At 42.1% G+C, this 13,548-nt stretch overlaps 1 protein-coding gene across 1 annotated transcript in view; it reads left to right on the top strand.

Moving 5' to 3' along the window:
* Positions 1 to 13,548, top strand: part of ARG1 (arginase 1) — a 334,173-nt gene that overhangs the window by 303,680 nt on the left and 16,945 nt on the right. The window contains exon 6 of the mRNA XM_069607405.1: positions 13,214 to 13,318. Within this exon, the coding sequence (XP_069463506.1) occupies positions 13,214 to 13,318 (105 nt within the window). The remainder of the gene's footprint in view (positions 1 to 13,213; positions 13,319 to 13,548) is intronic.

Consider the following 13,548-nt stretch of genomic DNA (forward strand, 5'->3'; position numbering starts at 1 on the left):
GATACGGAAGACACTGCCTGGAGCCCTGCTTCCAATAACACCCATAGCAAAGGGCCTAATCAGCCAGAAACTGCATCCGGGTTGGGCTTCACTCTGATCTTCATCTGGCACCACATCCTGCATCACAGATACTGAGGACACTGCCTGGAGCCCTGCTTCCAATAACACTCATAGCAAAGGCTCTAATCAGCCAGAAACTGCATCCGGGTTGGGCTTCACTCGGATCTTCATCTGGCACCACATCCTGCATCACAGATACTGAGGACACTGCCTGGAGCCCTGCTTCCAATAACACTCATAGCAAAGGCTCTAATCAGCCAGAAACTGCATCCGGGTTGGGCTTCACTCGGATCTCCATCTGGCACCACATCCTGCATCACAGATACTGAGGACACTGCCTGGAGCCCTGCTTCCAATAACACCCACAGCAAAGTGCCTAATCAGCAAGAAACTGCATCAGGGTTGGGCTTCACTCGGCCAGGAACTTGGGCCCTGGCCCATTAGCAGCCAATGAAGCCCAACGCCATGTGTATTATTTCTTAATTATGACCCTTGGAATGCTGATAAAGCATTCATTAAAATACAGTACGAGTCAGTGACATAAAAGGAAAATCAGAAACACAAAATCTTAGTGCCAGTTATAACACACTGGACTGTGAATTAATTCATGAAAACAAAATAAATGAGATAACCTTCTGTGTTAAGAGGAGAGCGTGCTCCAAGCCTCCATTAGGACCTATACGTTTACAGCGTCCTTGATTCAAGGCCACCGTACTATAAAATGGCAGCTCTGGTGACAGTTCTCCTAGTAATGTATTTCTAGGCAGCCAGGACCCATGGCTATAACGGGCTATGGTGAATACAACATATTGCTCAGAAGAATTTCTGCAAAGGTCTAGGGCTCCTACCATCAGCTGTATTCTGGCAGCTTTAAACAGAGGTCTTAAGTAACAACGTCTTAGAGCCCTTCATTTTGGGCAGATGAACAGAAAGTGGATAATAGTGTCATCCCGATTCCGCAGAGGGGCAAGTCCTTGCACTTCCTCGATTCCATGATTTGCTAAACAATGCAGGTTTAAGTGTGCCCAGCCTAAATATTATGTACAGTGATCACTCATAAGGTGGATAAATATAATACAGATAGAATTCAAAGGTGAGACTTAATTTCCCCATCAAATAATCCAGACCGGAGGAGTTTACTTACAGCTTGTATCATCAGCTCGTTTCTCCTCAATAGTACAGCATGTTTGATCTTAGCTAGAGCATTTCTTTCAATCCGATCTGGGGATTTCTCAAAGCTCAACCAGATTAAATTATTTTTTTCTTAACATGGGCAACCCACAGGGTAGACTTCCCCCCATCCAAGCTGATAAGGTGCTTCAGTGCATCGCGATACCTGGCCCAGGCCTTCAGCATAACTTAATCTGAGCAATAAGTATACAGGTTTTAAAGCAAGTAGCTCATCAATCGGGCCTATATCGAATTTGATATATAATAAAGCAGATGGGGTGCTTAATGGCAATAAAAGTACACTTTTCTAAAAGCTACTCTCGATTCTTTTAAGTACTCTTAAAGAACAATAGCCCCAGATTTCAGCGCCAAATGTGGAACCTGTGACAGCCTGCCTACTATAAAGTTCAAGGGCAGGCGAGATCACCCCGTTACCATGTCTTCTGAAGAAGGATTGGGTGACCTCCGAAAGTGTTCCAAGGTTGGTACAAGCTTTATCCAGCTGCGGGCTCCACCCTATTTTCGTGAAACCTGAAGTCTAAAAAAATGGAAAACAGCGTCTGTTCTTGTTTGAAATTGTTAGCAGTGATATTCAATATGCTATGTTTGCCAAACTGTGGTTTAAAGACCATCATCTTTGTTTCATCAATATTTAACGGTAACTCCAGTTCCTGGCATTTATTGAGGAATAGTTTCAGATTTGCTTTCAAACCAAGCGGGGAGGTGGATAGCATCACAGCATCCTCTGCGTGGAATAGCGCTGGATAGGTGTCGGGCCTTGAACCAAGCCCCAATCATTTCTTCCATACAGAAATTGAATAGAAGGGGGAGAGGACACATCTTTGTCTAACCCTCCTTCGAACTACAAATGGAGCTGATCACTCCCCTGCCAGTCCGCACCGCACACTTGCCCCGTTTTCAGAATACAAAAGTTGAATTGCATTGAGCAGTTTGGGGGAACTCCTCTTTTCCTCATGATTTGCCAGAGAATGTCCCTAAAAACAATATGGAATGCAGTCCATAAATCCACGAACACTGCATAAAGCTTCATTATAAATGACGCAGTATATTTCTAGATTAACAGGTGCAGACGAAAGCTTTCATCTACTGTACTCCTTTGCTTTCGAAAGCTAGCCTGAAGCTCACTGATGATTTCATTTTCATCAGCTCAAGCCTGAAGATGGGATAAGAAATGACTGTTGCCCGTGCTTTTTAGGAGGGAGATCGGGCGGTAATTGTCGGATAAGTCCCTCCCCCCTTTTTTATAGATTGGGACAATACCTACATCTCGCCAGGAGGCAGGTACGATACCCATATCCATAAAAACATAACAAAATTCGACAAAGTACCGGACTCCACATCCCAATTTGTAAACATCACCAGGAATTCATCTGGGCCTGGAGCTTTGCCATTCTTTTGGCTAGAAATTGGCCTCCAAACCTTCTCCACATTAAAATGCAGAGTCTCCCCTCTGTATTCTTGGGTTAAAGGCGAGGCCAGTCTCACAGTACAGTTCACATCATCTACGGGGCTATTGTATACATTTTGGAAATGTGGTCTACATCATTCTCCCGTGATACAACAGTGGCACTTTAAATTCCCATTTAGCTCGTCACCTACAATCAATTTCCAGTAAGAGACATAGGGCCTCATTACAACTGTGCTGCTCCAGTAACAACGGTGCCGGTAAGCCTAACAGCACTGTTGTTACCGGAACCGACATAGTACAACTCTGCAGGCGGGTACGGATCTGCCTGCCAGTTTCAGACCTGCCGGTCTGGACGGCACCCGCTTGAAGAGTTCTCACAGGAGCACCAGCACCATTGTCAACAATGCCAGTGCTTCCATGTCCCCATTCCCATGGAGTCCTATTGGATTCCATGGGAATGAGGACTAGGACTCCATGGGAATGGGGACTAACAAAATTACAGGCGCCTGATCACCCGGCCACCGGACTTGGAATAGCCCGGTGGCACCGGGAAGTCAGGTGCCGGTAATTCATTACAGGTCCAGCGGTTATACCGGCACGGTTACCGCAGGACCGTAATGATGCCCATAGTCACTGTTTTCATATGCCAACAGGTGGGACTCCCATCTCAGGGCTGCAAACTTTTTTTCCTTGCCAACAAGACCTTATAGTCAATCTAAGCACCCGAAGTTGAAATTTGTCTCCTGCCCCTTAGTTAAGCACTCCACTATCTTACGTTTCGCAGCCCTACAGTCTTTATATACCATTTAGACTTCATAGCATTCTTTTTAACTTCTGATGGAGTGCAGGTTACAAAACGTAACAAGTTCTCAATCAGGATATTAAGTTCAGTTAATAATGTAAGATTTTGAACATATTCTACACAGATAATTTCAAGATTGCAAAGGATTGCTTTGTACACAGTTTGCTTTAAATCTTGTTCAACAACCTTGGACCACCTTACCGACTTATGCCAATGGCCTACTAGAGTAATCATTTCAACCCCTTTTACAGCCAGAATTGGAGAAGCAATAAACTTGTCAATCGGAAAAGCAACACACAGGGGATTATGATCCCTTTCATTTCTTTCAAGAAGCATGCATTTGTTCACTCAATGGCAATCTTTTGCTGTTATAATTATATAGTTGATTATACTGGTACCATTATGCCACTTAAAATTTGGTTTTGCAAGTTGATCATCAGGAAAACGACCGTTACACACTTTCATTTCAGGATTGTGGAATATACAAGCTGACTCAATAGCATGATGGTCCTCTTTGGGTGCCCTACTTTCAGGGTAGGGATATCCTAAGAAGTATCCTGGCATTTCCATAATGCCTCCAGTTCCCTTATGGGTTCAAATTTTAAATTTGGGTCCCCAGCCATTATAATGCAACGGTTTGGGGAGATAGATCCTGACCACAAATTCATCATCTCTTAGATCTTTTCCACTACCACGAGGCCTCCAGCTCCTAGTGCCTGTTAAAAAAAATTGAAAAGCATGATCCGGTCCTTGCCCTCAATGCAGGCGTAGATTGATTGGAGATCATCTATGCCAGTCAGGATGCTAGTAACTTCCCAGTTTAATGTGACTTGCAATAACATAAGCACACCTCCCCTTGGCCTGCCGTTAGGGCCCTTAGTTGCAGGAATCTGGATAACTTGATATCCCTGAAAAACCACTGATGCCAAAAGACAGGTTTCTTGCAAGAGGATCACCTGGAGTCTTCTTAAAAAATTACACCAGAAAGGGTCCTCAAGGTTTTTAACAAGCCCAGCTATATTGCATGAGAGAGCATAGCAACCCGTATCTGAAGGCGGGTTCATAGATTCCTGAACCACTCGATTTACTTTGTCCAGATCGAGCAAGGTGAAGTCCTGAGCAGAATATTGAACTGTGGGTTAGGGGGTTGGGTTGTAACTCTTTCTTGGATACAATAGGTGGGAGCATGAGATTTGAGTACCATTTGGCAGAGGAGCCCTGAGGTCTCTATATCCATGATTCAGTCGACCAGATCCCATGACCGAAAAAAAAACCTGTATACAATCGGTACTGGTATCTGGCCTCGAGAATCGGGTGCATCTAAAAATATCCGATCTTATAATGGATTGGCAACCCTTAACATTCCTAATCCAGTAGATGTGCTTGTTTTTAAGGGACTACTCATCCTCAAAGGCTTTCTGTGGGAGTTTTGGGAAGTTAACCATAATTACAAACAGTGGTTTTGATGAACGTTCTCTAGGTCTATCACTTGGAGTTTTAGTGTGAAAAGTATTTTTATGTCTGTGTGCCCTTCATAAGTACCAAATAGACTTGTGGATCTTGAGCCGGGGGCCCTTGTTTTATCGTGTAGTTTTGGGCTTGATTTGGATTAGGTGCCGAAACTTGCCTGTTGTACGCTAGTTCATAATGTTTTGGAAAACCCTTGTTACCTAGCAGGGCTCCAGAGGATAGCGGTAATACAGTATCACTCTTAGGATGGGTGTCAAACTGGGCCCTGGTAAAACAACATTACAAGCCCTTGAGGGCTCCTTGTTATAATTTGTTAGTATTTGCATTGGAGGTATATAAACTCTCTAATTTTGTCAACCAAATCGTGCAAACAACGCCCCAATTTATCAGTGATTAGGGACCTGATCTCTACCAACAGCTCCCTAATCTCAGTTTCAGGGGAATATGAATAACCCAACAGTTGCCTGGGCTTCTTGCTCTTGCCTTCTATTTTCACCAGCAGCTGGTTTACCAGTAGGCCTTCTCATTTTACTGCTAGTGCCCAGTTTGGCACTTTTCTTCTTCTGTGACCTCCTGGAGCTTTGGACTAAACTTTTGTCCATCAAATACTTATACGCCAATACTGAGAATGTATTGCTTAAAGGGACCAGGTACTAACCACAGTTGTTTCTATGGTATTTGCGTTAATACACAGATCTTCAGCTTCATTTTCAACATCAACTGCAGCCTCTAAGTCTACAACAGGCTTCACTAAAGGGCAGGTTGACTCATCCAAAGGGTGGCATTCAATTATACAATTTACGTCCTTTAAAGACCCATCTCCTCCCCTTTTATTAACAGGCAACACCTAGTTCTTCCCAAAGTCCTGTCCAGGTATTTTACTAACTCCAAACGGAATCAGCGGGTACTTGGATCATTTCGTGGCCCAGTAGGGGGCCACCATCCACTCTGACTGCCCCAGATGACACTACTTCAGAATCCTACAGTTCGATCAACAATTGGAAGCAGATCACCTCAGAGATTATCTGAGATAGAGCCCGCACCTCCCCTTGTGGTCCCCCGCACTTATGAGCACACTCCTTCTCTTTAGGACCATTTGAGCCATCAATATCATTGAATAAGCCTTGGGCATGCACCCAAGCGAAGTACCCGGAAGTATCTGCTTGGCCGCTCCCTCTGCTTCTTCCTCAACGGAATTGACCTTATACTCCTCTGCTCAACGGCATTATCAAGAGCGTATTAGTTCTTTAATTGCAGGAGCCCCGCCTTCTTTCTGTGTACCACTACAAAAGGCGGCACGCGCGCGCACCCAAGCGAAGTACCCGGAAGTATCTGCTTGGCCGCTCTCTCTGCTTCTTCCTCAACGGAATTTACCTTATACTCCTCTGCTCAACAGTATACTATTGATTTCCTGGCTAACTGCTGCATTTTACCATCATTAGAAGTACCTTTTGTACTAAATTATCACCTCTCCTTTTTTATTTAGGCATTATCAAGAGCGTATTAGCTCTTTAATTGCAGGAGCCCCACCTTCTTTTCGTGTACCACTACAAAAGGCAGCATGCGCACTCAACCACGCGCGCACACGCAAACGAAGTACCCGGATGTATCCGCTTGGCCGCTTTGCCGCGCGAGTTTCCTCCTACTTGGAGGGTCGGTAGTGAGCGCATTTGGTTAAATACTATCATTTTGGGTTGACAAATGCAATGAGGTGTATTCACCCTGAGTATGCCTCCTCCGGCCCTTATTCATTACAATGTCCAATCGAAATCACCTGCTGTTAGTGTCAAACGGAAAGACTCCAAACAAACATGCTCCACGCCATTAACTCGTTCTATCAAGAAACTGATGCTCTCCTCGAATAAATCAACCATGAACACGAACATACATTCTTTCTACAAGGAGCCGGATAGAAGTATTGGACCACCCTTCGCCTGCACTGGTGAGTCACTAAACCATTTGCAAAGTGTGACCATGGGACCGCTTAAATTGCCAACAGACTTGAAGCCTGTAGTGGACAAGATTAATTCTATCAGTGATTCCATGCCATAAACGACTGCATCTTCTTCTGTTTCCCCACCGTTAAAGCCTTTACTGTCAAATGATGTACAAATCGGCTATAATTCAAATATTTCTCTGACAGTGCACTTCTGAACAATGCTCTTACTGCTCCAGCTCAATCTGTTGATAATAATTTAAACCAACTGGAGCCAATCAAAATGGCTGTGATTGACCTAGAGTTAAATTGCTTGTGCTTCTCGGCCCATGATTCCTTCCATAACCTTTCCAGGTCACCAGACCTCTTTCCTGACTTTAGTCACCCAAATTCTGCCTTGGCGGTTTCCTACTCAGCCCCTACTCCTCGTAAACCGCGTGAATCATCACTGCACCTCAAACCCCCTAGTCAATCGGAATCCTCAACCAAATTGCTTGAAATCACACTTAATCCTATGAATCTTGCCATGCATTCAATGACCAGACTTTTTGATACATTAGATGCAAAATTAACGCATCAGTCTGCTCATTTAGATCAAATTCTAACTTGGCAAAATAACATCTGCACTTCCCAAAGTCTTGAGGCACGAGTCCAGGAAGAATCTCCTCGATCAATCACTAACATGACTTCTGTATCATGTCAAACCACTATTTGTAGGCCTGATTCAAACACCCTTGTTCCAATTATGGGGACTCAAGCCCCCCACAGTATGATACACATGCTTCCCCTCTTTGCTGATATTATTCATAATGGAACTGCTAACATGCCAAATGCGGATGTAGCAAATGCGCATCTCGCAAATGACAACGCTCTCTTTCAACTTCTCTAACCAGCGCCAAACCTGCATACATGATTTTTCATGCTAATAAACCCCTTTCTGAAATATTCAAGCCCTCTTCTGATTTACAAACAAAAAAATCCCAAAACCATAAATCTGTAAAAACACTCTCGACAAAGACTAAGCAATTCATCAAATCAATAAATCAACCTAAGAGAGCTTTATCCACAGCTCTAAAGGCTGTGACAAAGAAGTATACTCGATTAGCCCATGATAAGAAAATGCAATCTATTCCTAATTCCAATCTGGGCATTCCCCCGTATGCCCCCACTCGATCAATTAGTCGCTGCTGCAACAGCCGCAACCATTGATGTGAGAGACTCTTAACCACTCTCACAAGACGTGAACATTTTACCCAAGGTTGCATTATCTAATAACATCCCCTTACAATGCTCCAATGAATTCTATCGGCAAGAAATTCGGAAAGCAGTCGATGTTCATATGGCTGCACAACCATCACAAAAATATATTACCTTAGCCTTGGTTGCCCAAGAGCCTGGGGGTTCTCTACCCCAACACACCCCTACATCTCAGGTGAGTTCTGACCATATCATTGCAAACAAGGGTGACATTGCTCCAAGTCTAAGCAGCAACCCACCATTTGAACGAACGCAAAAAGCAATAACGACTCATGACATGGTTCGTAGCACATCTGAAGGCACTCTCACATTAGCTTCTCTCAACCCTAGGATATTACGTCTGATTGACACTGCCCTAATGAATGACAAAGAGGCAAGAAACCCTTCAAGGGCAAAACCATCTAGAAATCATCCCACATTGCCTTTTCTAAAAAATCAAGCCACTCGCTCTGTAAAGCGTCCAGCTGCCTTCTCCTTGTTGTTATTTTGCAGACCGCTGCCATTCAACCAATATGACCTGAATTGGCAATCTATCATGGAAATATTCTCTGAAGTTCCAGCACTAGAAGACATTGCCTCTTCAGATATCGAATTGGTTGAATTTACTCAAGAAAGCAAGCTGAGCTTTGTTGAGATATGGATGAAATCTTGACTGGTCTAAAACACCATATGGCTAGCTAAACCACAACTCTATACCATGGGCTTTATCCTGCTGGCAGGCTAACCCCCAATTAACAAACCAAGCTCTGGGCCCAACACCCTTCTGTCACAACCTTTCTTGACATCGGCCTCTAAGCCACGTCAAGTGATATCAGAGCAGGTGGCATCACAATGCGTTTGTAAATGTAATGAAAACCAGCGATAATTAGACCAAGATCTGTCATCTAGCTCAGTCTCTCTACTCAGTTGAAATTCCAGGGGCTTTAAACATTTATTAAACAACCATTTACTTGAGATTAAAAATCATGATGTGATTTTCCTACAGGAGACTTGGCTTACCTCTATCCCCATATGGGATAATTACGATGTGCACATGACCTTAGCCACCAATGGCATGCAAGGTCGCCCCACTTCAGGATTGCTAATTGCTGTGAAAAAGAACCTCAAAATCAACTCTGAGCCATGGGCTTCTCCTAATGCTTTTATTCAGATGGTAAAACTCCATCATCATGACACAGTATATGCTTCAGTGAATGTTTATTGGAACCCAATGGGGATATCTGATGAATGCTTCCTCAAAGATATTAATAATATGATGGAACTCATATCATTGGATTCCAATGTCACGAAGATAATAATAGCAGGGGATCTAAAACTTTCATTGCCTACGAATCAATCCCTTCCAATCTGTTGGAAGATTGGCAAAATTGAACCATTTTGTTAAAACTCGAAATTTCCAAATGTTAAATGGCACTTTCAAGGCCGACATTCCACTGAAACCAATGTGGCATAGGGGAAATAGCCTTGCAGTTATCGACTATGTCTACGTTGATTCTGTCCTCGTAACTCAAGTTACTGATTTTCGGGTCTTGTCAACTGACCTCAGTGACCATAACATGCTCATAATGACATGGACTGTAAAAAACCCTTGTGCCACCATTCCTCAAAATTCAACCAAGGGACACTTAATAATTAATCCCAGTTGTAACAGATTACGTTGGTCTGAGACCTCCTTGAAATTATTCAGTAATCATCTAGCTTCAGATATACATAAGAACACCATTGGTGTAACATCAAGAAATTATATATTGTGACCTGATGCAGCTTTTTCAACCCATTAGGCATCAACAAACCAAAACTGCTCCACAATTGCATGTATATAATCAAGATGTAAGAGAAGGGAAAACCCTGTATCCTCTACAAAAACGATTCAACTAAAAACCAAATATAAAAACTGGCTGCGTAGTCGTAAATCTCTTATATATCAACTTGATGAAGCAAAGATGTTGAGTGTATTGCATAAAGCGAGCCGTTTGTGGGCCCCAGTCCCGGACGGTCTCTCAAACTTTAACTTTAAACAACATACAGAGATCTGGGCAGAGGTGTTGTACAACATCTTTAACCAAGTAAATACTACACAGCAAGTACCTAAATCATGGAAACATTCCATAGACTTGCACATTTACAAAAAAGGTGACCGATGCAAACCCTCCAGCTACCGTCCAATTGCACTCCTGGACGCCCCTGGTAAAATTTTCTGTCGAATCATTCTGATGGACCTGAATAAGTGGTCCTCAGACATGCACATGAGAGACCCTTTCCAATCAGGGTTTGTGGATGGTTTAGGAACGTCACTTAACATTAGTGCAATAAATATGATTAAATCATATTATACCAATCCAAAACAACCGTTATATTTAGCATTAGTAGATTTCTGAGTGACATTCGATTCCATCGACCGCCACTTATTGTTTGAGAAATTAACCCGTTAAAAATGCCCTAGCTCGCTTCTCACCTTAATCAAACTTCTGCACACAAAAACTATGCAGGTGAGACTAACACTAGAAGGATTATTGTCCTCATGCTTTTCGACAGAACGGGGCCTAAAACAGGCATGCATTTTGGCCTCCATTTTGTTTGATCTATTTATTTTAGACATGGACAAAACATTTACAGCTACTGTTTCAGATGCTCCAAAATTGGGCCTACAACGAATCGCATGGCTCCTTTATATGGACGAGCTTGTCCTCCTATCCCAAACCCCCAAAAGGTTACAAAATCTCCTTGATAGATTAGACAAGTACGCCCATGATAACAATCTGTTTATAAATACAGACAAAACACAAGTAGTCGTGTGTAATAGTAGTACAAAAAGCAAAACCTCCTCCAAATTCAAGTGGTCATTATGGCATTCTGAACTAAAGGTAGTAATGCAATATACATTTCTAGGAGTGCCATTTAATAAATCAATGTCAGATGTCATTTTTTAACAAAGCCTAGATTTAAAATTAACAACATTGATCTCACAGGCAAAAGTTCTGATGTACAAATATGGCAAATTCTCCTGTACGCATGTAATGATGTTTTTCCAACAAAAAGTTGTCCCAATTCCTTTGTATTGAATCAAAGCAAGATTCCCGAGAGTACAAAAGACTTGGGATCTGCTAGAGGCGCAATTTTGGAGACAAGTATTAAAACTACCAAATTGTTCGCCCTTACCAATCATCCCATTTGACCTGGGATCTCTCTCCTTATATGTCCATGTTTTATGGAAAATGTCTGCATTACTACGTAAATGTCTGTTGGGTCTCAGAACAAATAACATCCTGAGTGTAGTTGCTTACTTCCTTTTGAAATCTGACCATCATTTTCCTTGCAAATGGCGGACTTGTGTATTGGAAGCATTATCAGATGCCTCCATAACATTGGACCTCCTACTGGAGAATCCTGCTCGAGCAAAGAACAAATTATTTGAATTTGACTGGACAAGCAATCGCTCTAAATGCGACTCTTACAAAGACTTTAACGGGTCCCTATTTGGACACAAAAGATTTCCTAATATGGCAGATTCTTTAGTATAGTGTCCAGCCCCCCACTTTCGTAACCAATATCTACGCTTTAGGCTAAACCGATGGCTGACTAATGACGTGCTAGCGAGAATGGGTCAGATTTCAAAGGACCAGAATTTTTGCCGGTTTTGCGTTGACACTCTGCAACAAGAAACATTACAGCATCTCACTGTAGATTGCCCTGCTTTGACAATCAAACGCCAACTATACTTCAAAAATGTGATTTGCATTTATCGCTCCTTAGATTCCGATACCATATGGCAGCTTTTTTTTCCAATACTAGGCTTGCTATAAAAATAGCTGTAGTTCATTTTCTTGAAGCAATTTTTCCTTATTCCCTATTAGTGTTAAAAGACAGGTAGTCTTAAGTGGTCGGCTGACACGTATTTCGACCACAAGGGTCCTTATGAAGGCTATTACATATGCATACATGTGAGAAGGTGATATTTGTGACACTGAGTGAATGTGGCAGAGGAGTATTTCAAACCATTACATTTGTTACATAGTCCTTTCAGTTATATGTATGACACTCATACAGGTAATGGGTACCGCCTAATATATATACATGACGGTCATATACATTGGTCAGTTGTTTTGTTAAGATTTAAAAACAGTTCCATTGGAGACATCGAAGGAAGGAGAGAAGGGAGGGAAGAGAGAAGAAATGTGTAGGAATTAGTGTCTTATGGTATAAGGTTGGCGAGATGCCGCCAACAATGAATGTGTGTTTGGTCACACTCTTGGTGTGATCTTACCTAAAGGAGGTAGTAAGTGTTGCCCTGTCCACTAGATCCTGGACTGGAATTTTCCACTATCCTGGTTAGGCTGGGGAAAAAAACGATATATTTTGATGCTTGTATTGATCACAAAAATATTGTGATTGATTAGGCAGTATTCACTATTTCCTCCTGTTAATAGTGCTAATTTGTGCCTGTGATGGCAGACTGGATTGAGACAGTGATAAGGGCTGAGGTATTCTCTTGCTCTATGAATCTATATGTAACAGCCTTGATAAGGACCCTTGAGGTTGAAACACGTGTCGACTAACCACTTAAGACTACCTGTCTTTTAACATAATAAAACCACAATGGATTTCGAAAAACGTTTGTGTAGATATCCAATTTTCTAATCAAATAGCACAAGGTATCCGGGACCAAACAGTTTTCTACTTTCACAAAAGGAGATGTGGGCAGCACCTCCATCTACCCGTGACCATGCAGCTAAACAACACTGGAAAAAAATAGAGTGAAGCGCAAGAGGAGTTTCAGAGCTAGGGCCCAATCTTTCTGTATAGCTTTATAGATACTGTCCTCAAACCCTACCAGGAGATAGGGGGTTTTGAATCTTGTTATAGGCTCTGGCTGAACCCGAGCCTGTAACTAGGTCTTTAAGGTCTGTAACAGCTGGTACAGATATTGGACTGGGTTTGTGAAACTGATTTAGAGATGTGTTATCACAGTTAAAAAGACATGATTTCAAGAAAAGTAACAGTTTAAATGCACTGTTCAAAAATAATGGCATGTGACTTCTTCTTCTATTGTATTTACAACATCACATCTAATTTTATGTTCAATTTTCAGTTGTATATTGAAGAGCCTTGGAATCAAATATTTTTCAATGTCAGAAGTGGATGAGCTTAAAATTAGCAAGGTCATGGAGGAAACACTTAAGTACCTGCTGGGCAAGTAAGTATAACGTGTCACATTAAAAGACACAGTACTAAGAAAAGTAAAATACATATTTCTGTGTACCAATATTTATGATTTGCCAAATATACTTGACCAATGCAACTGAATAGAGTCTCTGATGAGAAAGCAAGAGTTGAAAAAATTTGTATTTGTATTTATTTGTTTATATAGCGCTTTCATCCAAAGGGCTTTACATTATAATGTAACTTAATTTAATGTGCCGAGCA

This window comes from Ambystoma mexicanum, chromosome 4q (genome assembly GCF_040938575.1).
Source record: "Ambystoma mexicanum isolate Mex_15411 chromosome 4q, UKY_AmexF1_1, whole genome shotgun sequence".
Classification (NCBI taxonomy): Eukaryota; Metazoa; Chordata; class Amphibia; order Caudata; family Ambystomatidae; genus Ambystoma; species Ambystoma mexicanum.